The sequence below is a fragment of the Ochlerotatus camptorhynchus genome, unplaced genomic scaffold (assembly GCF_037179485.1).
Source record: "Ochlerotatus camptorhynchus isolate MF236.1 unplaced genomic scaffold, CSIRO-AGI_Acam_v1.1 ptg000503l, whole genome shotgun sequence".
NCBI classification, from domain to species: Eukaryota; Metazoa; Arthropoda; class Insecta; order Diptera; family Culicidae; genus Ochlerotatus; species Ochlerotatus camptorhynchus.
Window position 1 is genome coordinate 3346448 of NW_027040988.1, and position 27954 is coordinate 3374401.

General features: G+C 38.4%; 1 protein-coding gene across 1 annotated transcript; it reads right to left on the reverse strand.

Annotated features, from left to right (window-relative positions):
• Window positions 1-3332: 3332 nt before the first annotated feature.
• On the reverse strand, window positions 3333-25288 carry wrapper. Its single transcript, XM_065235784.1, has 7 exons — window positions 24615-25288; window positions 10979-11182; window positions 4713-4922; window positions 4522-4640; window positions 4319-4463; window positions 3616-4257; window positions 3333-3557 (listed from the first exon to the last, which is right to left on the reverse strand). The coding sequence occupies exons 2-7, from the start codon at window positions 11151-11153 to the stop codon at window positions 3340-3342; spliced, it is 1509 nt and encodes a 502-aa protein (XP_065091856.1). The 5' UTR covers window positions 11154-11182; window positions 24615-25288; the 3' UTR covers window positions 3333-3339.
• Between the last annotated feature and the right edge of the window lie 2666 nt (window positions 25289-27954).

A 27954-nucleotide genomic window follows, 5' to 3' on the forward strand; every position in this document is an offset into this window, starting at 1 on the left:
ATTCACCACGCTGTTGATTTGACGCTTTCCGACCATCGAGACCATGCTTACCGTGCCAGAGTGATAGCTGTACACGACCTTCCCGGAGGCCACCACGATTGGTACCGGATTGTCCAGCTTCACCACGTCTCGAAGGCAATCCGCTGACTGCACCATGTGTTCGGAGGCGCCTGAATCGAGAATCCACCAGAACTGACTCAGATTCCCACGTTGGTGTTTTCCTTCCTCTTCGGCTTCCCGGACGACTTCCGTTGGTCCAAGTCCTTCTTCATGGGGCAGTTTGCGCGTTTGTGACCCACTTTGCCACAGGAAAAACACTTCATCTTGGGCCGCTCACTGAAAAACGCCGACTCACCATTCGGAGTGCCTTCCGGTTCGCGCTTCACGTTTTCATTCAGCAACCTGGCCTTCACAAATTCGAGTGTGCACTGCTTCGCCGGTAGGGTTTCGAGGACTGTCACCAGCTGCTGGAACGATTTCGGCATGGTTTGCAGCAAATTGAACACCACCAGCCGCTCGTGCATCACGATGTCTGCCGAGGCCAGCTCCCGGATGATCCTCTCGAACCGCAGCAGGTGCTCTTCCATCGGTTCCGCTTCGCTGTACTTCATTACGGCCAGTTGCTTCAGTAGGTAAAACTGGCCGGAAATTCCTTTCTTCGCGAACAAGTTCTGCAACGTTGCCCAGATCGACTTCGGAGTAGACTTGACCTTGATGTACTCCAGCTGCGAATCTGCAATCTTCTTCACCAGCAACGACTTGCAACGAGCTTCCAGAAGTTTCCGCTCCGCCAGCTTCGTCTCCTTCTGCGCCTTTACCTGTGACGTATCCGTTTCAACCGCTTGGATCTCCGGAATTTCGTCCGCTTCCCGCCGGATGCAATCGATCAGCTGCCGCTCCTCCAATAACGTCTCCATCCGGAAACTCCAGTTAGGGAAGTTCTTCCCGTCGAAAAGGTAGGGCTTCTGTTCCGCTTGCATTCTTCCGGTTCTTCGTGAAAAAAAAATTCTTCGACTAACAATCTTCCGTTTCCAAGGGTTACAGGATGGCTGGGCCCATAACCTGTCGTGATAGTAGAGAGTTATGGAAAGACGGCTACTTCTGTCAAAGGATAATTAGAAGAATGATTTATTCAACTTCAAACTCGAACTCATATCTACTACGATCTAACATATCTTAATAGAGCTACTACGATCGGTTTGCTCGTTCTTGACATTGTACGTATCCCCCCCCTTTATCTAAGGGGCTAACTTCAAACTCGAACTCATATCTACTACGATCTAACATATCTTAATAGAGCTACTACGATCGGTTTGCTCGTTCTTGACATTGTACGTATCCCCCCCCCCCCTTTATCTAAGGGGCTACCCCATCTGACCTCCACATGCAAAATTTGGTTCCATTTGCTTGAATAGTTCGACAGTGAGCATGCATAAGGGCCTACACGCGATGATCGATTCTCTTCGTTGATTTTCTCTTTTGTTAATAACTCGCTTGATTTAACGTTTCTCGGTGCGTTTGCTGTTGCTTTTGATAGCCAATACAACCTGTTACTACTCTGCATTGAACAAATTCTAGAAAATTGTTTCGCTTAGCTGTAGCAATGCAAAGAGAAAATCGATGAAGAGAATCGATCATCGCGTATTCGCCCTTATGCATGCTTACTGTCGCAGTTCTCGAGTTATGCAGAAATGTCTGTTTCATTTGTATAGGAGCCCCCCTTAAAGAGGGATGAGGGGTCTCGAATCATCATAAGAACCTTTCCCGACCCCAGTAGTTTCCGAGTCTATAACGGTAGACAGACAGACAGACAGAAATTCATTTTTATATGGGGGAAATGGCTCTAATGTTGGCCTATGGATCTAAGATTGGGTCCATCGCTAAAAATCTGCTATTCATCAATTTTATCTAGATGAACGCGTCATTGGGACGGTACTAATGGATATTTTTGGACGCTATTGAAAATTTAGACGATTGCTGAACTTATGTGTAGGCCCAAATTAAGGGCATTTAGGCCGATATTACATCCATTTCCTCTATATAGATAGATTAAACGGTCTCACCAAAACGGATGGTTTGCACGACTGTGATTGATCATCACAAACATTTTCATCTCCTCTCTTTTTGTTCTGTCAGCCGCTCACTTCCTTGATGATAAGATTCGTCCTGCTTCTATTCAAGTCACCCTTCAAGTTGGAAACGACCACATGTCCTTTTCCAGACCAATCTTTCACAGTTATATTGGTAGCGCGTTGCCACCTGGCAGACACTCTCAACTCTCAACCGGTCTTTTCTCAAATCGATAAAACACACGCGCATAAGATTCACTACAATACCCCTGACAATACCATGGGATTGAAACATTATTCCGCGGAAAAACAGATAAATTCGTGACAGCTCATTAAAACCCAATTGTCTGTGGGCTGCGCCGACTGCGATCAATCTGACTTTTCTGCAAAAAAGATGTTTTCCTTTTATTATTTCGCACAAAACGACGAAAGCTGATCTGAGACATCACCAACATCAACACCATTTTTGAAATTTTTATTTACTCACTAGGTCACTTTCGGCTTAAGGGGGGACGCTGTTGAGATCTCTGAAAAAAGGTATTTTTTGTTAATTTAGGGAACCCTTTCTTGTCGTGTTTGTTGTATTAGAAGGAAGTTATTTCGACAGTGAGCATTCATAAGGGCGTATACGCGATGATCGATTCTCTTCATCGATTTTCTCTTTCGTTAATAACTCGCTAGATTTAACGTTTGTCGGTGCGTTTGCTGTTGCTTTTGATGGCCAATGCAACCTGTTACAACTCTACATTGAATAAATTCTACAAAATTGTTTCGCTTAGCTGTAGCAATGCAAAGAGAAAATCGATGAAGAGAATCGATCATCGCGTATACGCCCTTATGAATGCTCACTGTCGATTTGCTTTTTCATCGATATGAGTGCTAACATTAGTTGGAAAAGACTCAACATAGCCGTGAGGATACCAATAGAAAGTCGACGAAGAGAATCTGTAAATGTTACTTAGGACCATTGTTCAGTTTGAAATGGTTTCTATCGCCGTCGCCAGTTCTACCAATGTTACGTAAACGGAATAAGTATTGTGAACCTCATAAAATCTGGTAAGCCACCGTAGCACAATACATATGTTGAAAAAGCGACAAGCGGATACTATTCAGCAGGGAACACGAACGAGAAAGACTGGGAAGACTTCGCATACGTTGACTTTTTTCAGTCATGGAGGACAACAAATTAACAACTTAAAGGGGTTGGTTCAAGGACTCTCCGTTCGGCTTATATTCAATGGATTTAATTATTTATTTTCCAACTCTAGTTCTATGTTACATACACATACACACTGTACAAAAACAATAGCACACAGAGAAGCTCAATGTTCTGACCGGAAACGATTCCACTGTTCAGGTTAGCGCCGTATAAACCTTTATAGTCAGTCACCTCATTGGTGATCTCATTATCCGTTATGCTGGGATATTCACTCTCGCTTGGATAGTCAATGGTTTCCGTTGTTTGGTATCCCACGTCCATCAGTTCAACTAAAATTGGAAAAATCATAGGTTCTCATCCACATGGTTGTAACAATACCATCCCTACCTTCACCGCCGGTAGCAAATCTTAATATGTTACTAACAACGCTCCACCCATAGCGATTCCTGGCCAACACCTCAACCTCGTACACGCTGGCAGGCTCGAGTCCCTGTAGCGTGTAGCCGGTACTGTACAACGGACCGGAAGATCCATCCGACGGTATAATCAGCTCACTCCAGGGAAGATTCGGATATCGCTTGTTTGGCGTAACGTTTCCCGATGGAATCTTGCGGAATTTTAACTTGTATTCGATTACGGTCGAGAAGCTCTCCACCTGCCATACGAGGTTGTGCGTCGAAGGTGAAGACATTTCAGCAGAAGGTTTGAATAAGGCCGGCATCGGCCGACCCGTCAGCTCGAGGTGAGCTCCCTTAATTCCGATCTTGTTTTCAGCTTTGCATTCGTATTGACCCAGGTCAACGTCTTTTACGTTCCGAATGACGAGAACGTGCCGGTAGATGGTGTGGTACTGCGGTGTGCTGACGATACTGTCCTGTTTCATGAATCGTCGATCAGATGGCAGGGGCAACCCGTTACGGAACCAATGGACGGCAGCAGTCGGGGCGGATGTAACGATGCACTCCAGTTGAGCATTTTGACCGATCTTTGTGTGGACGGGTGTCGTTTTGACGGTGACTTCCGGTATGACTGTTACGAGATAAGAATGTTACAGGTAATGGCCATAATTTTGAATAATGAAAATACTAACAATTAACAAACACTTCTAGGACTACACTGACTGGTTCGCCAACTCCGTTGGTCGCGGAGCATTCGATTGGACCGGCAAAGTCTTTGTCCTCGATCAGTACGCTCATTTTTCGACTATTGTCAAAGGTAGCACTAGCGTTATCATTCTAAAATCAATAGGAATAATGTTTAATTCGTTAGATTTCAGTGGTTCGTGGCCCTTACTCTGAAACTCCACGTGACGTATGGCTGTGGAATTCCTGTGACGTCGCAAATGATCTCCAGAATTTGACCAACTTTAACTTCGACTCGGTCCGACGGATACATCAGTATGTTTGGAGGATCTGTAATCGTTAGACAATAGGTAAGTGTGTTGATAGTTTGACATCCTGAATCGCTAAAAAAAAAAGACTTACACTGTACTTCGATGGCATGCTTCTGGACTGCCTTTCCGCTTCCGGTTATGATTTCACACTGGTAGTCTCCGGTGTCGTCCATCTGCACCTGGCTCACCTCCAGGCTTCCGTTGGTCCACATTTGAATCCGCGGCGGAGGTGTTAACTCTGGATATCTCGAATCGACCAGTAGCATATTGTCCCGTGACCATCGAACGTACCGGTACGGCGCTATATACAGTCATAACAGTTGGGATGGGAAGAACAAATTGTGAGAAAACATCGATGAACTCAGTGTGTTGAATGCACACAGCCATTTGTCGTTAATCAGAATTATCATCTTCAAACGGTTCAATGTGGCTGCCTATTGTCAAATATTTGGTCCATACATTATCATAATTCTACGCAGTGGCTGCTGTTAAATTGGTCCCATTCAGATGGTGATGTGATTTTCATAGAAACGGCAGAGCTTGCGAGACAGCAATTCATTCGCAAGGCTTAGAATGGACTACTAGCGCACTCTTGAAGATTATAAATACATGCGGTATGAAGGGTATGCAGTAATCCGCTGGGTTTTTTTTTTTTTTTTTTTTTTTTTGTTTTTTTTTTTTTTTAACTCTTTATTTGTTCCAAATTCAAAATAAATTACATTTCATTTTAACCTAGGTGCTCCAGTTACTGCAGTAACGTACCAGCCTTAATTTTTTTGATATATATCTAAGTGTTTTTACATTGTTCATGTCTTGGCAATTCAGTATTTAGGTTTTTTAACCTGCATGTCAGTATAACAATTGATATCTTAAAACTAAAAACTAAAACTAAATCTTATCTAAGTATAAAGGGAATTAATCGTTGCAATTGAGGATTGCAACGATTTTTGCCTGAAATTATTAATTATTTTGTTGGACATTTGTGCTAAAGTCTCAACATTCGAAATTCTATGTACTTCGGTAGTACTGTACCAGGGAGGCAACTTCAAAATCATTTTCAGAATTTTGTTCTGAATCCTTTGAAGTGCTTTTTTCCTGGTAGTGCAGCAACTAGACCATATTGGCACAGCGTAAAGCATGGCCGGTCTAAAAACTTGTTTAAATATTAGAAGTTTATTCGTCAGGCAAAGTTTGGATTTCCTGTTTATAAGAGGATACAAACATTTTATATATTTGTTACATTTGGCTTGAATGCCCTCAATGTGATCTTTAAAAGTTAATTTTTGGTCAAGTATTAATCCAAGATATTTCACTTGGTTTGACCAGGAAATTGGAACTCCGTTCATAGTGACTATGTGACTATTACTAGGTTTCAAAAACGAAGCTCTAGGCTTATGTGGAAATATTATAAGTTGAGTTTTGGAAGCGTTGGGAGAAATCTTCCATTTTTGTAAATAAGAAGAGAAAATATCTAAACTTTTCTGCAGTCTGCTGCAAATAACACGAAGACTTCTTCCTTTAGCGGAAATGCCTGTGTCATCAGCGAACAAAGATTTGTGGCAACCCTGAGGCAAATCAGGGAGGTCCGAAGTGAAAATGTTATACAATATAGGCCCAAGAATGCTACCCTGAGGAACTCCTGCTCTAACAGGTAGTCGATTAGATTTGGAATTTTGATAATTTACTTGAAGAGTTCTGTCAGTTAAATAATTTTGAACTAATTTCATAATATAAAGTGGAAAATTAAACTTTTTCAATTTAGCAATCAAACCTTCATGCCAAACACTGTCGAATGCTTTTTCTATGTCTAGAAGAGCAACTCCAGTTGAGTGGCCTTCAGATTTGTTTGAACGAATTAAATTGGTAACTCTTAAGAGTTGATGAGTAGTTGAATGCCCATGGCGAAATCCAAACTGCTCATCTGCAAAAATTGAGTTCGTATTGATGTGAAGCATCATTCTATTCAAAATTATCTTTTCAAAAAGTTTACTTATTGAAGAAAGCAAACTTATTGGGCGGTAGCTAGAAGCTTCAGCTGGATTTTTATCCGGCTTCAAAATTGGAACAACTTTTGCATTTTTCCATTTATCAGGAAAGTATGCCAAATGGAAACATCTGTTAAATAATTTTACCAAGAAAGACAAGGTACTCTCTGGGAGTTTTTTGATGAGGATATAGAAAATTCCATCATCACCTGGAGCTTTCATATTTTGAAATTTTTTAGTTATAGACCTTACTTCGTCCAAATCAGTCCCCCAGGAATCATCAAAAATATTTTCCCGAGAGAAAATATTCAGAAAATCCCGAGCAACCTGATTCTCAATAGGACTAGTAAGACCCAAACTGAAATTATGGGAACTCTCGAATTGCTTAGCAAGTTTCTGAGCTTTTTCCAAATTTGTGATCAAAATTTTACCACCTTCTTTAAGCGCTGGAATAGGCTTTTGAGGTTTTTTCAAAATTTTTGTGAGTTTCCAAAAGGGTTTGGAACTCGGGTCTAATTTAGAAATATTATTTTCAAAAGTTTTGTTCCTCAAGGCAGATAATCGCTTTTTAATTTGTTTTTGCAAATCCCGCCAGATAACTTTCATGGCAGGATCGCGTGTTCTTTGATATTGTCTCCTACGGACATTTTTAAGACGGATCAAGAGCTGAAGATCATCGTCTATTATAATTGAATCGAATTTAACCTCGCATTTTGGTACTGAGGCAGCTCTTGCTTCAACTATAGAAGTAGTCAGAGATTCAAGAGCATAATTTATTTCATCTTTGGTTTGCAAAGGAATGTTTGGATCGAAGTTATATTCCATAAATGTTCTATACTGCTCCCAATCAGCTCTATGGTAATTGAAAGTAGAGCTGTTGGGATTAGAAATTATTTCTTGGGATATTTCAAAAGTTACTGGAAGGTGATCAGAACCGAAGTCAGCATGGGTAACCAATTGGCTACAAAGTTGACATGAATCAGTTAAGACCAAATCAATAGTGGAGGGATTTCTTGCAGAAGAAAAGCATGTTGGGCTGTTTGGATATTGAATAGTGTAATAACCTGCAGAACAATCATCAAACAGAATATTACCATTGGAATTGCTTTGAGCATTATTCCATGAGCGGTGTTTTGCATTAAAATCACCAATAATGAAGAATTTAGACCTATGACGGGTAAGTTTCTGGAGGTCACCCTTGAGAAAATTCTTTTGCTGGCCCACGCATTGGAATGGCAAATAGGCAGCTATAAACGTAAGTTGTCCAAATTTTGTTTCAACAGAAACTCCCAAAGTTTCAAAAACTTTGGTTTCAAATGAAGAAAGAATTTTATGTTTGATTCGTCTATGAATAATGATGGCAACGCCACCACAGGGTCCATCAAGACGATCATTTCTATAAATCAAGTAGTTTGCGTCCTTCTTAACCTTATGGGCAGGTTTAAGGAACGTTTCAGTTATAACGGCAATATGCACGTTATGAACTCTTAAAAAGTTAAATAGCTCGTCTTCATTATCTTTAAGAGATCGAGCATTCCAATTTACAATATTTAATGCTTTAAAATCCATTACTGAATTTTAAAGTCATGACAATATTATTTGCAAATTTTACTCCAGTTTGAATAGCATCAAACATGGAGTTAGATTTAAGCATATCAGAAATCATGTCAATTAATGAATTCTGTAAAAATTCCATTTTGGGGGCAGTAATGCTTCCTAAGTCAAAATTGTCAAAGTTTCCGTTAGAACGTTGGTTAGTATTTTGTTTTCTACCCGCTGCAATAGCAGCATAGGTAGCTCCATTAACTCGCTGAACATTGTTAGCAGCGAGGGGAGTAGGTACAGATGAAACATTTGAAGCAGGGGAGATATTTGTACCTACGGGTACGAATGTAGAATTTGTTCCTCGCTGACCGTTGTTAACAGCAGAGGAATTTGTACCTGGTCGGAAACGTGGAGCGTTTCCTACCTGACGGTTAGAACGAGATTGTAGGATCGCTTTGCGAGTCTTACATTCCCAAAAATTGGATTTGTGGTTTTCACCACAATTTGAACATTTAAATTTCTTAGGATCTTCCTTCACAGGACAGTCGTCCTTTGCGTGAGAGGAATCACCACAATTCATGCATTTAGCTGGCATGTAGCAATTTTTAGTTCCGTGACCCCATCCCTGGCACTTACGGCACTGAGTGAGGTTTTGGAAATTTCCTCCAGTCTTCCTGAAGTGTTCCCACTTCACTCGGACATGGAGCATAAGGCTAGCTTTTTCTAAGGCCTTAAGGTTGTTTAGTTCACTAGACTTGAAGTGAACTAAATAAAAATCATTAGAAATCCCGTTGCGCGAATTGCCAGGACGGGATTTCATTTTCATTTTGATTACTTGGAGTGGCACAACTCCAAGTAATTTTGCCAGTTCATCTTTGATCTGATCCAGGGATTCACCACTGGGCAGTCCTTTCATGACAACCTTGAACACACGTTCAGTTTTGGTGTCGTAAGTAAAAAATTTGTGCTTCTTCTCAGTAAGATACTTGAGAAGACATTTAAATCCGTCCAAGGTTTCAGCCAATACACGGCATTCACCCCGACGTCCAATTTGTAGTGAAAACTTAACTTTCACGAAATTCAAAAGTTCCATGCGAAGAGCATGGAAATCGGTAGTGGTTATCACAATAGGGGGAATCTTTTCCTTCTTGGCATTAAGCCGGGAAAGTTTACTAGAATTTTTCTTGGATGATGGATCATTCTCATCATCCGTGAGCAAATCAAATTGATTACTCAAATTAATTTCATCAGAAGGGGGGTCAAGAGTTTGCCCCTTTCTTTTGCGTTTAGGCGCCATGGCGGCAGTAAATTTTTATCCAATTCGACTTCCAAGCAGATTACTATAAGAATCTGAAGGATCGAAGAGGAATTTTCCAAATCGATATCCAAGAAGGATTACCTCGGGTAGGGTCCAAACAAGGATCGAAGAGGAATAAGAGTTGGAACAAGGTAGAAAATTTTTACAGGTTGAGCACTGAAAAGTGCTGTTTAAATTTGTTGTAGCTTTAGGTAGTAGTAACACTTCCTTCAGCAAAAAGCAAATAGATCCGCACGGCAAGAGAGCACGATGCGGACTGGAATAATCCGCTGGGTGTTTTTGGACATGTTTTGATCACAAGCAGAAATTAAAATAGAATTAAAGTGTTTATGAGAGCTCTCGTTCGCGAATCAAAGTACTGCGCGCTTTGCAGGGAATAAGTATACAAGTGTATTCAGACCTGAGCGTGCATGAGAGAGATAACTTAGTGCTTTTCTCTCTCTATTACCAAACGAAAATTCCGCCCCGCGCGTGCCAATGTCGCTCAGATCTGAATACAGGTTAAAATAAAAAGTGAAACATTGGGATTTGGTAAGGTGCTCGTACCTACTCAAATGGAAGAAAGGATTATTTATGGATATATTAATAAATATAATCCAGAGTTAAACATATATTTCACATATTTGAAAATTTCTGCATATTAAAAAAAAAATCTCTAATCTGTATATTCAGATGTCTATATCAAAATGTTGAGACAAATCTGTATTATTACATATAAATCTGTATATGTGGCATCACTGAGACGACGAAGAAAGCACCCACATCGACCGGAGGAATGGCTTCCCGAAATAGGAAACATGACTAGGCCGCCGTCATCCGGTCGGCATTGACCGGACTGGCGTGGCCACCATTCGAAAAACAACCGGCCCTTTTCAGGGTACCAATTCAAAAACGGAATGAGTTATGAACTAAATGATCAACATATTTGTTCCGTCCACTAGCGGTCCTACGTCAAGCTTCCGTTCGCCCTAGGCACAGGCCCTTCTACTTTTTTATATTGTGCTTCATCCTTGTATTTCTAAAAGATATGGGGTTTTATGCATCCGGACAGTATATAGTGTAATAGCAGGAACATCGATTGACACTGATAACTCTATTGTGTTTACATACATTTGTTACTTTGGGGCTGTTCATAAACTACTTAGACCGGTTTTGAGAAGTTCTAGACACCTCCTCCAACATCACCTACCGAAAGAATTCCATTCCTTGTCTAGTAACTCTTCAATCACAGTAGGAGCATTTGCTTTTGCTTTACTTTGTATGCGGTACGAGCAATCACATCTGATCGGAGGAAAGAATTTGTGTACAGAGAGATTGACTTTTGACACTTTGACATAGAACATGTGACCCGCCAATGGACGATTTACTTTCGAATCATCTACGACACGAAGCCGTTATGCCTATAGGTAATTGACATTCCCCATTAATTCAGTCGGTCGTTTTGTTTAGTTCGTAAATAAGTGAATAAATTGATAGATGAATACAAATCTGGAATGGGATTTGCCTTACAATTGTGGTAGCATGGAAGCAGGACGGTTTCGTTCTCGTACGTTTTGACCGTCGTGGGTACGCTTCTGAACTGTTGACCGCAGAGGGCGAACGGTCGGAGGAGGGTGGCTACGAGCAGCGTCGCGGAGATCCAGTTGAATGAATGTTTGGCACTGATGCTAACGATCGAATCCATTGCGTTTTGTTGATGCGAAATTTTTTAATCTGCGAATCGAAAAGAACAAAAACACAAGCTGTAAATTAAAATGTATCAACTCACAGTCACACAGCATGGCGTTGAAACTGGATATGGGTCGTTGATGGCGATGACGTTTATTTTTCACACATTGCGTTCATTTAAATAATTCCACTTCAAGGTCTGGAGTTGAATTTCATTTTGCTCATCGCGCAACACGTCACCGGTATTAAAACTGTAAAACGGTGGATATTCAGTAATCCACTATTAGCATGCAATAAGGTTTTATGTTGGCGGCATGGATGCACTTTTATAGGAATTTGTTGGTCAACATCTCTCTGTGCTCTCAATATCCTATTACATTTTACATTCATATACTTAGGGGCAGTCCACAAACCACATGGATAGTTTTTGAGAGGTAGGGCTTTCATGACTATATGACGGAAAATAAAAATATATATTTAAAGCATTTCTCACGTGAAAACACTTGAAGATTACACGTTATATGTTGAATTTATCTTTTTTACACATATTTATCTAAAAAAATTAACGAAAACGGGACATAACGCATATTAACCAAATTGAAAAAGTGGTGAAGAGTGTTCGTGAGAGGAATTGAAAGCCATAAGGCCGGAACAAATCACAAGTTGTTCTTTTGTCACTCCATGCTCGACCAGTCGAGAGGGGGGGAGGGGGGGAAAAAAAATAAACCAAAAAAAAATAAACATTTAAAATTAGTTTTACATTATATCTAAACAATCATACAAAATCTAAGCATAACTTTCAAAGGACAGTATCAAAATCCAACTTAGCAGAAAAGGAAAACAAAAAAAAAACTTTTCGAATTACAAACCCGGATCAATCTTCACGTATGGATTCAGCAAGGTCCATTCTAAAAAATACAAGCCTATTTTTCAAAGATATGAGCCAAAATGCAATTTGGCAGAACCAAAAAACCAAATATCTATGAAAATACGGATGGATTCAGCAATTCGGTAAAATCCACTCCTATTTTTCAAAGGAAGGAGCCTAAATTCAACATGGCTGAACAAGAAACCCAAATTTCTATAAAAATACGTACTTTTGAGAATTAAAACCCAGTTTTCTAAAAAAATTGTGCATGCTTCAAAAAATTTACCATCAGGTATGGATTCGGCAAAGTCCATTCTATAAAATTCAAGTCTATTTTCAAAGATCGGAGCCGAAATTCAACTTGGCAGAACAGAAAATCGAAGTTTTATGAAAATATGTACTTTTGTGAATTTAAACTCGGTATTCTCAAAAATTGAAGAAATTCAACCCTCACGTATGGATTCAGCAACTTCTATTAAAATACAAGCCTATTTTTCAAAGATAGAAGCCAAAATTCAGTTCGGAAAAACAGAAAAATTAATTGTCTATGAAAATACCTTCTTTTGTGAATATTAACCAGGTTCGTCCTTCCGGTATTCAGCAAGTTCCATTCTACAAAATCCAAGCACAAATTTTAAAAAGATTGAACCGAAATCCAACCTGGCTTCAAAACGTATGAACTCACAAAGGTCTATTCCATAACATCCAAGCCTGTTTTTCAAAGGACGGAGCCAAAATCCAACTTGGCTGATCAAGAATCCCAAATTTCTATAAAAATACGTACTTTTGTGGATGTAAACCCAGATTTCTCAACAATTGTGCTCGCTTAAAAAAAAAATCTACCATCAGGCATAAACACACGAAGGTCCATTCTTTAAAATCTCAGCCTAATTTTCAAACGATGTGAATCTCACAAGAATGAGGAAGGGATCTAAGGGAGCGGAATCTACGTTAAAAGTTAGGTAAATCACTTCAGGAAAGCTCAGACTAACATCACTCAACAGAAAAGTTTGGACTCCCTAAGGAAGGTTTTGAACCACTTCAGAAAAGGTTGGACACCATTTGGAAAATTTAAGCTAAAAAAATTGTCGGTTCACTTCGGAAAACTTTCTACACTTTCACTAAGCAAGATTGTGTCCTTGCCAAATGCTAAAAATCTGGAGCTCACTTAGGAAAATATCAAACCCGTTTTGACTAATTTGGTTTCAGTTCGGAAAAAGTTGAATCAATGCAGGAAACCTTGGATTCATTTAGGAAAAGCATTAATCAGCTAATGTTGCCTCACTTCAGAAAATGCTAATCCAATTCTTTAAAGATTGGATTTGGAATATGTTGAATCATGTCAGGAAAGTTTTGACAACATTAAAAAGGATTGAATAACTTAACAGAAAAGTTTAGACTCAGTTAGAAAAATATTTATGACTTATTCGAAAGTTTGAACTCACTTAAAAAAAGTTCAGACTTAGTTTTGAATCTGCTTTGAAAAGTGTCACCTCAGTTAGGAATTTCCTGAATCGTTTCTGATTTGGTCTCACTTCTAAAAATGTTAAACCAATTTTGAAAAGATTGGATTTAGCTCGGAAATTGTTGAATCACTGTAGAAAAGAAGTGAATCATTAAGTATCATTGCAGAAGGTTTGTAAGTTAAGAAATGTAGATTGAATCCAAAAATCTGGCGACTACGGTGGGCTGGGCACATCGTAATAATGTCGGATAACGACCCACTGAAAATGGTTCTTTGTAGTGGTCCGATTGGGACAAGACGAAGATGTGCGCAACGAACAAGAGGGATCGATCAGATTGAAGGTGGCTTACCTAGTGAGTTGCCAAACAAGATTAGGAATGATGTTCGATAAAATCCGTTTTCAACAACTGAAACCGGCTGATCCGATTTTAAGGACCTGTCATGCCGTACTGGTCAAGTACCAATTTATGTGAAAATTATTTAAAACAACAACAACAACAACAATAACATAATAAAATCTAGCAAAGCGAGTATCGATACTCAAATGAATTTGCGAAAAATATATATACACTGAAAGTTTTATTTTATTTCCCCCTTGGTGATATTCCAAAATTTTGAAGGGGGGGGGGGGGGGCGGAGACAAAAGAAAAACTTGATATTTGTTCCGGCCTATGAGGTTTCGTTTAACTAGAAAATCGACGTTACTTGTGTCGTTTTCGTTTTTTGCGGTGTAGCTACACCGGTGCTACACCGCAGAACACCGAAAAAATTCAGGTGTAGCTATCGGTTTCACCTTTGTTTACAAACAAATGATGATGAGCTGTCAATGACTCGCGCTTATTGCTGCTTACACTACACCGGTGTAGTGTAACAAACACGAAAACGACATTACATTGAAAGCTTTGATCTAAGCAACGATGAGAAGATCCTCTTTGATGGTGGGCGTTATTTAATACTCTAGTAACCTCAAGTCCGTGCTCTGTCACAATGTTTCATTGTGATTAATCAACACTCAATGGGTAAAATATCAAATTTGGGGTAAATTTGAAAGAAATGGAACTTGGAGTGCAGAGCGCACTGCCTACTGGACGATTCTGAAACCTGGCCAAATAAGTGGGTTATGGGTTTAGTTGTTTGGACGTCATTTCCAATTTATATATTGATACATTCAAACCATGGGCATTTGGTATTTGAGATAAGACAGGGATAGGATGCGAGCCCTCCGCTTAGGGGGAGCATAGTTCAGATACGCTAGAAATAACAGGTTCATAGTGAGAGAATGTACCATATGGTGCCCGTGTACAGATCAAAATCAGATTCACATCGTCAGGCCCTGCCCACAAATAAGGGGATTGACGATGATTTGTCAAGTTTTATTTTGCATTTGCATATAATTGTAATTATAAGATAAATAGATTATTTCAATTGAAACATTGAGTTGTATAAATTTGACGAATCATACATCTAACATAGTAGTAGTTACAGCGTCGCATGATTTAACAACCACTACCTGCAACTAATGTTGGAGGGGCCGGCAGGGCTGATTGCGGATCGAAACTAACATAACTCCAACACTGAAATGATCTTGAAAAAAACGCTCATTCATTGCACTGTAAGTCATAAAGTAGTTTTGTTTATTTTCGGTGCACATTCGCCAAATTTGGATTTTTCATATATAATCCAAAAAAGGACCTAGATTATTTAATGGTCTAGTAACCTCAAGTCCGCGCTCGGTAACAATTTGTATTGTGATTAATCAACACTCAATGGGTAAAGTATGATATTTTAAATGTTTCAAAAGGGAACTTGGAGTGTAGAGCGAGGGGGCGACTCATCTAAATCTCAATTCTAGATTCTCAGAAAATCTCACACTAGCGGATCAGTCTTCAAAAAATCTTGCGTCGCGCATCATCTTTTTGCAGGAAATCTTCAGAATCGTGATCAATCTTCTTTCTATCTACTCAGCGTGCTCGCAGCTAGCCACAGAAAAACACAATCTTTTCTGCATCGTAGATAGAGTCGTCCCCCTCGGTGTAGAGTGCACTGCCCACCGGTTGAAGAGCTGAAGTCTGGCCAAGTAAGTGAGTTAGAGTCTAATGACGTCTATTTAAATGGACAAGTGCAGGTGAATATTTTATTTTACTCTCTCTATATTATAATCTTTGAATCAGTTTTAGGTTTTTGGGTTAACAGAGGCAGAACGCAGAGGGACCACTTAGGGAAAGCATAATGTTTACACTTGAAGGGTTCAGAGCGGCTGAGCTTTTCGATGGTAGTTTGACCACAGACAAACAGACATAACACATTGAATATTTCTCAATGTAAAACATCGTCGCTAAAACATTACCGCCATCTGTTGAGCACAGTGTGGTGGGTAGTACGCTGAACAGATGGCGGTAGTGTGTAAACGTCAAACGCAAGGGAATTGACTATGCGCGCCACAGGTGGCGGTACTACCAACTAAGTTACTATTAAATTGAGCGTTAAATGCTTGTTCGGTGAACAACTTGCGACTGTTATGTCTGTTTGTCTGTGGTTTGGCCTTCTTTTCAAAACCAATTTGACTCTAGAACAATTTAAAACTTGTTCTGCATTATTCACATGTTGCAATTCTAGAAAAGAGTTCGATAAAGTATTGTAAATTTCTGTCACTATGATGCACATAAATGAAGCGTCATGTATCATTCAAATTTACATTATAGATCGAGAAAAGTTATGAGACATTTCATTTAATATTTCAAAGATTGTATGCAACATCCTTGTTAGCAACATTTCTTGCAAGTTTCTAGTTTACGTGAAAAAGATGTTTTCAATGTTTTCATGCATGAATGTTCGCATGCACGGATATTTACATCACCAGTAAAATTCAGATTTTTTTTATGTGTAGCTTAAAACTTAAAGTAATTCCAAAATCTTACCGTTACCGTCTTAGTTCAGCTGTTCTGATTTCGGTAGAGTTTGTTGAGATCGGGTGTAGTTTTTGACAATTCGAAAAAGTAGTGTAAATTTGTAAATAATGGAGCGTCGCATATCATATAAGTTTACTAATACATCATGTAAAGTTCTGACACATTTCATGCAATGTAGCAAATATATATATATAAACCTTATCAACTATGGTAAAAAAAAATACATTCAAGCATGGTCATAACATAAAAAAAAACATTAAAAAACGTATATCTTATAGTCAATATCTTAACTCCTACCGGCGAAAAACAGAAGAAAACTTTCGACGAAGCGCATCACGGGAGAGATGAAAGTCGAAAACAGATGCAACTCTGTTGAATGTTCTCTGCAGTCCGCTAATCGCACCGTACGCTCCATAATTTGTGCGACGTAGAGGCAGTCTTAGCATAAGGTTATTACGAAGCGGTCGGGGTTGAACATTCAGGTCAATTTGCCTCAGGATAGCCTCACAATCTGTCCTTCCTTGTAGGATATCGGCCACGGTAAGGGCTCTGTTTGTGTCTCTTCTAGTCCGGAGAAGTTCTAGGTCGATAAGTTGACAACGGCTTTCGTAGCTTGGTAATCGAAACGGATCGTTCCAAGGCAATCTACGCAACGCAAAACGAAGAAAGCGACGTTGAACAGATTCAATTCTCTCGGCACCGTTGTTGTAGTTTGGGTTCCAAACCGCTGAACAATACTCAAGCGTCGATCGAACAAGCGAACAATAGAGAGATTTTAGACAGTAGATATCAGTGAAGTTTTTAGCTATCCTAAAAATGAACCCTAAAGTTCTTGACGCCTTATCAACAACATATGCAATGTGTTGCTTGAAAGAAAGCTGCGAATCCAAGATCACACCCAAGTCTTTCACCTGATTCACGCGTTCGATTGTCGAGCCAAGCAGGTCATAGCTAAATATTATCGGTTGTTGTTTTCGTGAGAACGTAATAGCGGAGCATTTGGCTGGGTTCACTACCATTCTGTTTAACCTGCACCAACTAGCGAATACATTCAGTTGACGTTGAAGAAAGTGACAGTCAGCAATGGAGCAGATTCGTAGGAAGATTTTGAGGTCATCTGCATATGATAACCGAGGAGCTTCGATGACCAGATGCACGTCGTTGAAGTACAGTATAAAAATTAACGGTCCCATGTGGCTTCCCTGAGGTATACCTGATGTGGCGAAGAAGCTAGCTGATCTGCAATCTCCTATGGCAACTTTTAGTTGCCGACCGGTAAGATATGATCGAAACCAACTCAGAAGATTACCGCATACACCGAGCCTGCCGAGTTTAGCAATCGCAATAGCATGGTTCAACTTGTCGAATGCTGCGGATAGGTCTGAATAAATAACGTCCGTTTGAACCCGATCCGACATGCTTTCGGTTATATACGATGTGGGACACAGCAGATTGGTAGTTGTAGAGCGGCCGACAGTAAACCCATGTTGATCAGCACTCAAATACTGCTTGCAATGGGACAGCAACGGTTCCATAATCACTAGCTCGAATAGCTTCGAAACGGCACTTAACGATGTAATTCCTCGATAGTTATCCACAGCTCGTTTCCTTCCTTTTTTGTGGACGGGAAACATGTGCGCAAATTTCCAGCAAGATGGAAATATGCCACCTGAGAGAGACATTCGGAACAGGCGAAGAAGCGGAATTAACAAGCTAGCAATATGTCTCTTCAAAAATACAGTTGGAACTTGTGACCGCTTATACATTTCATTTGACACATGATTTTCATTAACTTTTTGTAAGGTGTCTGCTTATTAGTTGACTTATACATTTTATGGATAATCAGTAATAGAAATTTACCAAAAGGTATAAGGAGATTTCTATCCGTGTAGTTCAGCTGTTCTGATTTCGGTAGAGTTTGTTGAGATCGGGTATAGTTTTTGACAATTCGAAAAAGTAGTGTAAATTTGTAAATAATGGAGCGTCACATATCATATAAGTTTACTAATACATCATGTAAAGTTCTGACACATTTCATGCAATGTAGCAAATATTGTATGGAAAATCTCATCTTTGTAAACAACATTGTTTACAAGTTGCTCGGTTGCGTGAAATGAAATACAAGTTTTCGTGAATGAATGTTTACATCACAATTAAAATTCAGAATTTTTATCTGTGGAGAGTAATAGTTTTATTGCTAGGGAACGTTCATCGGGATCGTCTTTTCTTCATACATTTCTCACTATTCATACTATATTGTATCGTGATCAGTCTTAGCAAATGTTATATGTTTGCGCCCGGTTCTAGATTAGTTTGTTATTAATATCTTTTGCATTTCAACTCGCGAAAGGTTACCAAATATGGATTCTCTTTTTCATGCACAATAGTTTGAGGAGAGGGGGCGAGTCAAACGTTGCGATCTGAGAGCGAAATAGAGGCAAATAAAATAGGGAACAAACCATGACCCAAATGACTAACCAACGCATGCGGCTCACACTCAACTTGTTCTATTTCTTTCTTCCTCTCATGTACCAATATTAACTACCTTAGAACATTTGGGAACACGGCCAGATTTTCAATAGGAGGAAACATAGCGAGAAATCATGAACAAGAAAAGAATAATCAAATAAGACCTGCACTGCCGTTCTACGCATATCTGTCCCATGTTTTAAAAGTAACATTTGAGAAAATCGCGAATAATGTTTCGAATCATTTCTGCTCATTGGAAGAAATATAAGTTAAAATAAGTTAGTGCATTGTTCACATTTCAACAAAATTAATTTGTTTTAGTGACAACTACAGAAAATACCTTCAATGAAATTAGTCAAGCAACAATTCAGTGGGACTGTTATGCCGAGAAATTTGCTATGAAGTAGGAAATTCTACGCATATCAGTCCCACTTTCCGTGTTGCTTTGATGGTCACGTTGCGTTTGACGTCTTTACTCTTGTGCACTATGAGGCATTTTCATACAACCAGGCGGTCAAAAATATTTCTATCATTTTTTCACAATTTCTGCTATTATTCTTCCTTTGTTTCATCACTTTTCAACATTTTCACGACCAACTTTTGAAAAGGGCCTAACTTTTGATTAATTAAAATTTAATTTTTACGATTTTATAACGGTTACAGTTTCAAGCTTGTTTTCATAGAATAAAATCTATTGAACAAAGACAACCTACCATGGTTTTATTGGGGGGAACACCGTAAAAAATTAAAAAAAAAAACTTTTTTTTGGAAATATGTTTATTTTTTTCAACAAATCTTCTGTAAAAAATATACAAAAAGCCATGATACAATAATCAAAATCAAATATGTTTCAACGAATTTCTTTTTATTCCTCTGTTACAATATCATCATGAACAAATTCTTCTTCAATTTCATCGACTGCTTTCATAAGTTCCTCCAAGGCATTGAAGTTATTAGTATCGACTACTGAATCACTTACAGAATTTTCAAATATCATGAAACTTTTCACGATGTCGGGATAATCCAGGGATACTTTTGTCTGTCGTCTTTTTGCCATCCAAATGGAACTGATCAGTGGGTCCGATTCATTAATGGCACGAATAAAGACATCATGTAAATGTTCTACTCTTGATCGTTTTCTTGCATGATTGGTTCGATGTTTTTTCAATTGTTTATGTTGACTTTCTGCTGCCTCTTCCGCTAATGAACCAAGTGGTGCTGGTGAATGTATGATTATTTCTCCGGCATGAGCGAGAACTTTATGCACGGTTGCCGGAATTTTGTACCAATCATACAATTTAAGATAGAGCCTATATGTTTCCTTGCAATATGCATAAAATTTTTCCGGGTTTATTGGCTCTTGACAGTTAATAGCAATTAATATATTCCGGAATCTGAAAATTAACTCTTCATCAATGTTCAGCACGGAGCTTAAAAGCTTGGGATTTCCAAATGCTCTTCGACAAACGTTTCCTGTAGTACTGGTACCTGCTCCACCCGATCGTGGTTGATCTACTCTTACTCCAAATTTTTCGTAAAGCTGTGTCGTCACATGTTTTTTTTCTTTGTTCATATAGTTCTTTCAACGGTTTCGTTACCTTCCATTTTTTGATATCCATTCTGTATGCAATATGCAAAAGGCATTCGAAAAATCTTATCCAAGCATGAAGTGGAGATATGCCATAATGCAAGGCTTCTTCGTTTGATATAAATCCTTCCTCGAATTTCTCTGCATCATTCATTACATTTGGTGTTGCCCCACATATTGTACAATTCTGCATCGACGAATTTCCAGTGATATAAGTTAAGACTTTTCCGTCTATCATACTGAGGACAAAATCAAAATCAAGTTCAATTTTCACTGGCGTTAGTTCACTCATTTCTTTTTCTACATCCTGTTTTGTAGCCAGAATAACTTCTTTACTCTCTTTAATGAATTCAAGGATGAATGGCCTACAAAATCGAATACTTTGAGGCATGGGATTAAACCACATAATTTCCTTTCGATCATTGTACATGAACAACTGAATTGGTGTTAAAGTGGACGAAAATACATCTGAATCGTCCTGACATCCTTCTGGTAGCACTTGATGATATTGCGAATATCCAGTTGATCCGTCCATACCCCAGCTACATAGAAGAACCAGTTCCGTAGAAACTAGATCGTTGCTATCCATATACTCGTTGAGCTCTGCATCAATTATTTGGACGATTCGTTTCACTGTATTTTCCATCAGCGCCTGGAGTTTCACTCTTATTTTCAATGCACTTTCTTCGATGAATTCACTAGGAGGGGCGCATATTTTTTTTCACTGCTCCGATCACATAGTAAGGTGGAAATCTTGAAGGTGGTTCACTATGTATTACTTCGTATTGAAATCTACTCAATCCAGCCTCGATAAGTACACTAAAAGCCTCTTCTGGTGACATCATTCCTCGTTGATCAGTTAGTTGAGTCTGGTTGATCCGTAAGGTCAGCATGGTTTTAGAGCTTTTTTGGTTTTTTTTTTTAAATATGCCCAATAACTTTAACTAAATTAAAATCCTTTCGATTATAAGCGGTCCGTCTTGCAAATAACAAAGCTTTCTCGATGGTATCGAATTTTTGATCAACTGCTTCTTTATCGATGACGCGGCGTTTTCCTCTTTCACTCAAATCCATGAAAGGTTTTGAAGGTCGTCCACGTTTTGTTCCCTAGGCCGAGGTTGAGGCAACACATTGCTCCTGTTCGATGAATTCCTCGATGCCAAATTCTCCATCAAGTCAATTCCGAAAATACGACTCAAATCGCTCTTTCGTGCGATTAGCTTCATGCCATTTGTTGATGTATTTAGTAACGATTTTATGGATCTTTTCATCGAGACGTTTACGTTTTTCCACCGAGATGTTATAATTTTCACAAATGAATTCAATGGCTCTGTGAACATTGTCACTATGGCTTAATTTTGCGTCTAATAGATTAATAATGGTTCTATTATCCATGCTCACACTTGGTCTCAACCGTATATTTGAATTACACTGTAGTAGTTTAAATAAAAGCTACACAAAATACACTATGGCTTCAAATTGATACTACAGTAGGTTAAGTACAGACTTAGGTATAAATTAAACCCATCCGCGCATATGCGTAGGTACATACTTACGCATATGCTTCTATAATCGTCATAACCCAGGTACTTACTTTAGAATAAAGCATAAACGAATGTAGTTTTACGTTCATCCAACAGTGAACTTTATGATAATGATGACTTCTTTTTGTACAAAAGCTTAGGCCCTTTTTAAAAGTTGGTCATGAAATATTAGAAAATGTTCTTTAACAATATATTTCGACTATACCAACCGAATATAACTCCAAAAGTTGCAAAATAATTGTTGAAAAAGTTTGTTTCCAAGCCGGCTCTTGTACAATTTGAAATCTCCCATAATAACCGAAAACTTTCAAATCGCTTATATTTCCAATGGGGCAGGTTGGGGCTGGCAAACTCTTCAGTACTTGTTAGAGTACACTCAAAACTTCATCCAGAGCTGAGAATTAGCCTGGGAATGTGCGAGACTCGAAAGTTTGTGATCAATAAAGTTAAATTTTCATTAATTTTCAATAATTTTTTTTCTATTTTAATTTTTAATTTATTTTGTCTCCATCAAATTTCCAAATGGATTTTATTTTCGGAAAGCTTATTAAATTACCTTTCCAACGATGTATAATGATGTGGTAGTTATATGATAAATAGTGGATGAAATTATATTTGAGTGGTAGTGTATTTTTGCGGCAAAATTTGTACTTTTCTTACTCTTTTTTGACTTCGACATCCGATATCTCAGAAACTAAAACTGCTAGAAGCTTGAAACTTTCAGATTCTCTTAGTTGAAATGTTTACTATCGACCAAAAATAACGAAATAAGGATTAGCGAAAGTCGATTTTTTGATTTTTGACCGCCTGATATCTGATAGTGCTGTGGTTGTGGTTGTGTTTACATGAGCGTGCTTGAGTTCTCAGTGAAGTTTTGAAAGTGGATAGTTTGCATAGGTGTGCATCATTAACTGAAACCAACAATAACTGAGTTGACATTGCTGCAATCGTCGTTCGCTACATATATAAAGCCTATAAGCGCAGTATGCTATAAGTATGGGCATCTTCAGAAACAAATGATGAATGCTCTGTGCAGAACACAGTAAAATTGTCGATCGATGATTTCAAGAAAGACTTTGGAAAAGTTAACATACACAGTAAGGATTTCATTATATTCAACCAAATGCAACATTCTATCAACTCAATTTACGGAAGGACGATACGACAACGGATTTTCTGAATCAGTCAACAGGAACCTTATTTTAACTACAAAAAAAGGTAGCAGCTATCAACTTGATGAATGAAGACATCACGTGACAGAAAGTGCCACCATTGTTATCTGCGTTGCGTCGAGTTGTTTTAGACAATAATACGTACTTTTTTAATCATACCAATATTGGAAGATGTTTATACATCGTTGCTACATACAATTGAATTTTAAATCATGTTATTTTGTCTTTGGTTTATTTTGAGACCATTATACTGCTGCTTATCAATTTATTATTATTACTGTAATAATGCGCAGTTTGAAATCTGAACTATAATCTGGTGTTTTAATATGAATTCCTGTTTCTCTTAATGTTTTTCATCATAAAATAAAGCTTCTACTTCTATTTTTCATCATAAAATAAAGCTTCTACTTCCCGAAATGACTCATTGAGTTTCTTTTGATCATATAAATCCTGTTTCAATCATTCGTGCACTCAAATCGATTCGTTAATAAAAGATTCAGTAAAAAATTCTTTGTGGGACAGTTATGCGTAGAATTTCAACATGGGACAATTAGACTTGATGTTGTTTTTAAATAAGCCCAAAACAAATAACATGTTTTTCTATTTTCATTCGAAAGTTTACCTAAAAAAGTACTATTTTATGAACAAAAGTGAAAAACGTCAAAAACTGGAAGGGAACTGGTAAGTAGGATAAGAATTGTAAAAGGTGTGTGCTTGCATGATTTACCTATTTTAGAATTACCTATAATCCACCTAAGAACCTCATTTCCTTCAATTACTACTCCATCGCAGCACACCCCTAATAATGATCACTAACCTTCATATAGTTTCAGCATTATCGATATTATAATCAAAAGGTGAGTTGTAAAGTATTGCATAGAGATAAGTTAATGTACCAGAACTTGGATGGACATACGATCCTACCCAGGAAAGGACCCGAATACGACCACCCATGTGTGTCTAGAGTATCGCACGGGCTGACGAGTGCAACGGGAAGGACAGTAGTTGTATAAATTAGGGGGGTAAACCCTAGATAAGCCAACTTAGCGGTTCGCACAGCCTATACATAAAACAAATACAATTACACTCTGAAAAAAAAAACAAATCTTTGGACATTTTTGAAGACAATTCGAAATTTTAACCAATTGTTTTTAGTTATCTTATTAAAAATAAAATTGTTTCTGATCATTACACCACTTAAATTTTACGCTTTATTGTAGTATGAGCTGGTTGCATAATAGAGGATTAAACCGCTGTGCAATGCAGGAATTGTGAACAGAGTTTTTTGAATAATCAAAAATCCTTATTTTGCTATGTTGAATTATTATAATAATTATAATAATTTAAGTTTCTAATGCTAAGTGGATGTTTTCAAATAACTCTAAATTGCAAGCTGGCATACCATTTAAGGATTATTACAACGGGCGAAGATTTTTGATTTAATGATGTAAAATGAGCTCACCTGTTTTAGCGGTAGTGATTCTAAATTGGCTGCGATCTCTATATTGTATTTTGGGTGATGAATATAAAATGCTATCACAGTATCTTAATAACTTAATTTATTTAGATTGATTTGGTCACTTTTTATGTCATGGGCCACCACATTATTTTCAGTTACAATTCTTCTGCTATCGTCGGAAGGAAGTGGATCTCCGTAATTAATCACCATTCAACAGTTTTCATTTACAATTATTCCCTTTCGACACGTTTTTTTTTTGTCACATTTCTCTCATTCTTTCCCTTCGTTGTCGTCGTCGTCGGTGACAAAAATTATACGGGTTCACTTAACCAAAATCACGCAACCATTTAATCCCTGCACTTCTCACGTATTTTTTTTTATTTGGTCACACACCACTGGTTGTCGTTGTTACTGTCATTCACGTTTTCTCGCTTCTAAAAAGGCACGTCCAGATCAGTTACCGAACAGAGAAAGGAACAAGAACGAGAACAACTGCGGTCTGTTGTCCTATGATGGTACCCGCGCTTTCTTCCCTTTCATCGACAAATAGGCTGCATGCTGTCCTCTTCGACCGATTGATCTGATTCCGACTAGCAGCATAAATCACACGGTTCTATTCTTTTCACTAAACAACCAAAAAAAAAAACGTTGTAGGCTGTTACACTTTCACGCGTGTGTTGACGGCTCGATCATCGAATGGATACTGACCGGCCGGAGCTTTCATTCATCATCGTCAACCCTCTACTCTGCTTGCTGGCCACCGAATTGCGCTCCATATTGACGTAGGTAACATAGGGAAGAGAGGGCACCATCAATGCCGGTCCGGGTCAGATGACCATCCGTCATCATCATCCGCCATCATTGCGCACTAAGTTGACTGGGCGTTCTTTTGAATCATATAGAACTCGGCCAACAATTGCTTCACAATGGAGAGAAGAGAATGCAATCATGGGTGAGAGTTTTGTTCACGCGGATGCACAATTCATGAACCGTGATCGAGTGATCTAACGGCTTTGGTCAATGGGTTTTGGGTGTTTAGTTTTTGCAGATTGTGAAATTTGTTTCATCCACAGAGTGTTAGGGTATGCTGAATTTGGTGCGTTTGGTTGATCCCCAATGACGAACCAATCAGACTGGACACATTCCGATTTAATGGAAATAGTTCAGTGTACTCAAATCCGGCCAATTTTGTTAGAAATGTAACTCAAGAATTACCGTAGATTGTGGTAAGCCATGAATCGCTGTTATAACCCAATTAAACCGCAGAATTAATCAATCGTTGCAGAAACCTTTCAACAAGCAGATCTTTTCCTTTTTAAACTCTTTATTGTTTCAAATTTAAATCAATTTACATTCATGTTTTAACCTAATGGTGCTCCTGCCAGTGAGCTAAAAAAACAATTTTTCATTCACTGCACAGTGGTCCAGAATGCACATTTAGCTGGAATGACATGTTTTGAGCCTGAAATTGAAACTTTAGACTAAAAGTCTCTTCTACAAAGTTGTTCCTTATAGTTAGGCCCTCATTTTTATGACATTGAATTCTAGGGTGGTTCCTATTATCATTAAAATCAAAAATCTAACTTTTTTGTTTGAATAAATTAAGGAATACATTTTTCGGCAAAGTTATAGCTGAGCTAATTTCAAGCAACTGTGGTGAAAATAACTTTTTTGTATCTCTTAAATTGGCCAATTTAGAGCTATTTTCTTGAATTGAGTTAGGGTGGCTCTCAAAAAAACAGTTTTTTTGCTCTATTTTTCTTATTTCGAATTTCTCAGCAAAGGTGTCTTCAGATAACTTTTAGATCTTAAGAAGGCGCAAATTTTTGCTGCACAAAGCTTGCCAATATCTTTCGCCGATCAAGAGTTATTGATTTTTTTTATACTAAAATTATGCACTTTTCAAATGTTAATATCTCTGGTTGGGGCAAACAAAAAAAAAGTTTTTTTGCAGCATTTGAAAGGGCGTATGTTATTCTCAATAATATGAAAAAACTGGAGGTATGTTATTTTTTAAACTCGTATAAAATCAATTTGAATTTATTCATATTTTTTACTATATTTGACTATATCTTTTTTATTAGAAGAGATACAGGCAACAAATTCAGCTATAAAACATTCGTCTTAAAGAGTTTTAAAAGTCTCTAGAAGATGACTTTCATGATAAATTTCAAATAAAAAAGTTATTGGCAAAAGATGGATTTCATAGGACCACTCTAATGACAAATTTATATAAAATGTGCTAGTACATTTGTTTCAATATTTGGACATTTAGTGTAGCTATAGCTTACTGCTGATGTGTCACAAACGGGAGTCTACGGATGAGAAGAATTTCTGCGTTTGCTCGAAACGTTTCAGCAGGGCTTGTAAGCTGTTAACGACGAACGGTGCCATTAATGCGAGGATTGCCACAGGAGTTTCCAGGACCGTGTGTCGCTAAGATAGCATCAGGAACGGTTCTATATGGGCTGGACTCCGGCGTTGAAGGTTGATCGCTGTTAAGGGCGCTGTTTGCATTGTGATGTAATCACTAATAAAATCGGTTTTATGTTAGGATAATATTGTGAAAAAAATTGATTGAATGAGAAAAAATAAGTCAATTTGGATAAGACAAATGCAGTTTTATTGAACAAATAGGAAATCACTATGGAACCTCCTCATCATCGGCTTCCTGAACATCCAGATCGTCTTCGAAATGGTATTCTTTGCCGGATTGCTTTTTTCATCCTCGCTTGGCAGGCACTAAGTTCTTCAAAAGCGTCTCATATTTAGTACGCCTTGTTGTTTATGTACGGTTGAAGGTTCTTTAAATCCTCTAGTTTTGCTTGTGGAAGAGGCAACGGTGTCGTAGTGATTGGTGTGAGGACTGGAAGGGGTGTTTGACGCAAATCATCTTCTGAAGCTATGACGAATTCCCGGAAACACTCATCATTTGGGTCAATCTTATAAAACACCCTTCCCATCGCTGTTGGTCGGTACTCGAATATCATAATTTGCTTAAACTGGAGTGGTTGTCCAGCCACGTTCGATTTTGGGCGTTTGTAGCGGTGCTCTAATTCTTTAACAGCCAGGAAATCAGATTGGCTAAACTCCTTTACAACGAAGGGAACTCGCCTGCGCACCTGCGATATAAAAACCGCCCAATCTCGGGGAGTCTCTATATCCATGCTGTTTTTGTCTTCTTAGCTCTTTCAATGGCAGCGTGCACGGAATCGACTTCCATGTGCGAGTGACCAGAGACCATAAATTTATGAGTGATGATTATATTATTGCCTTCTGCAGTCAACCATTTTTGCAGATGGCGAACATAATAACCATCACAAAATTTAGGTTCTGGCCACCA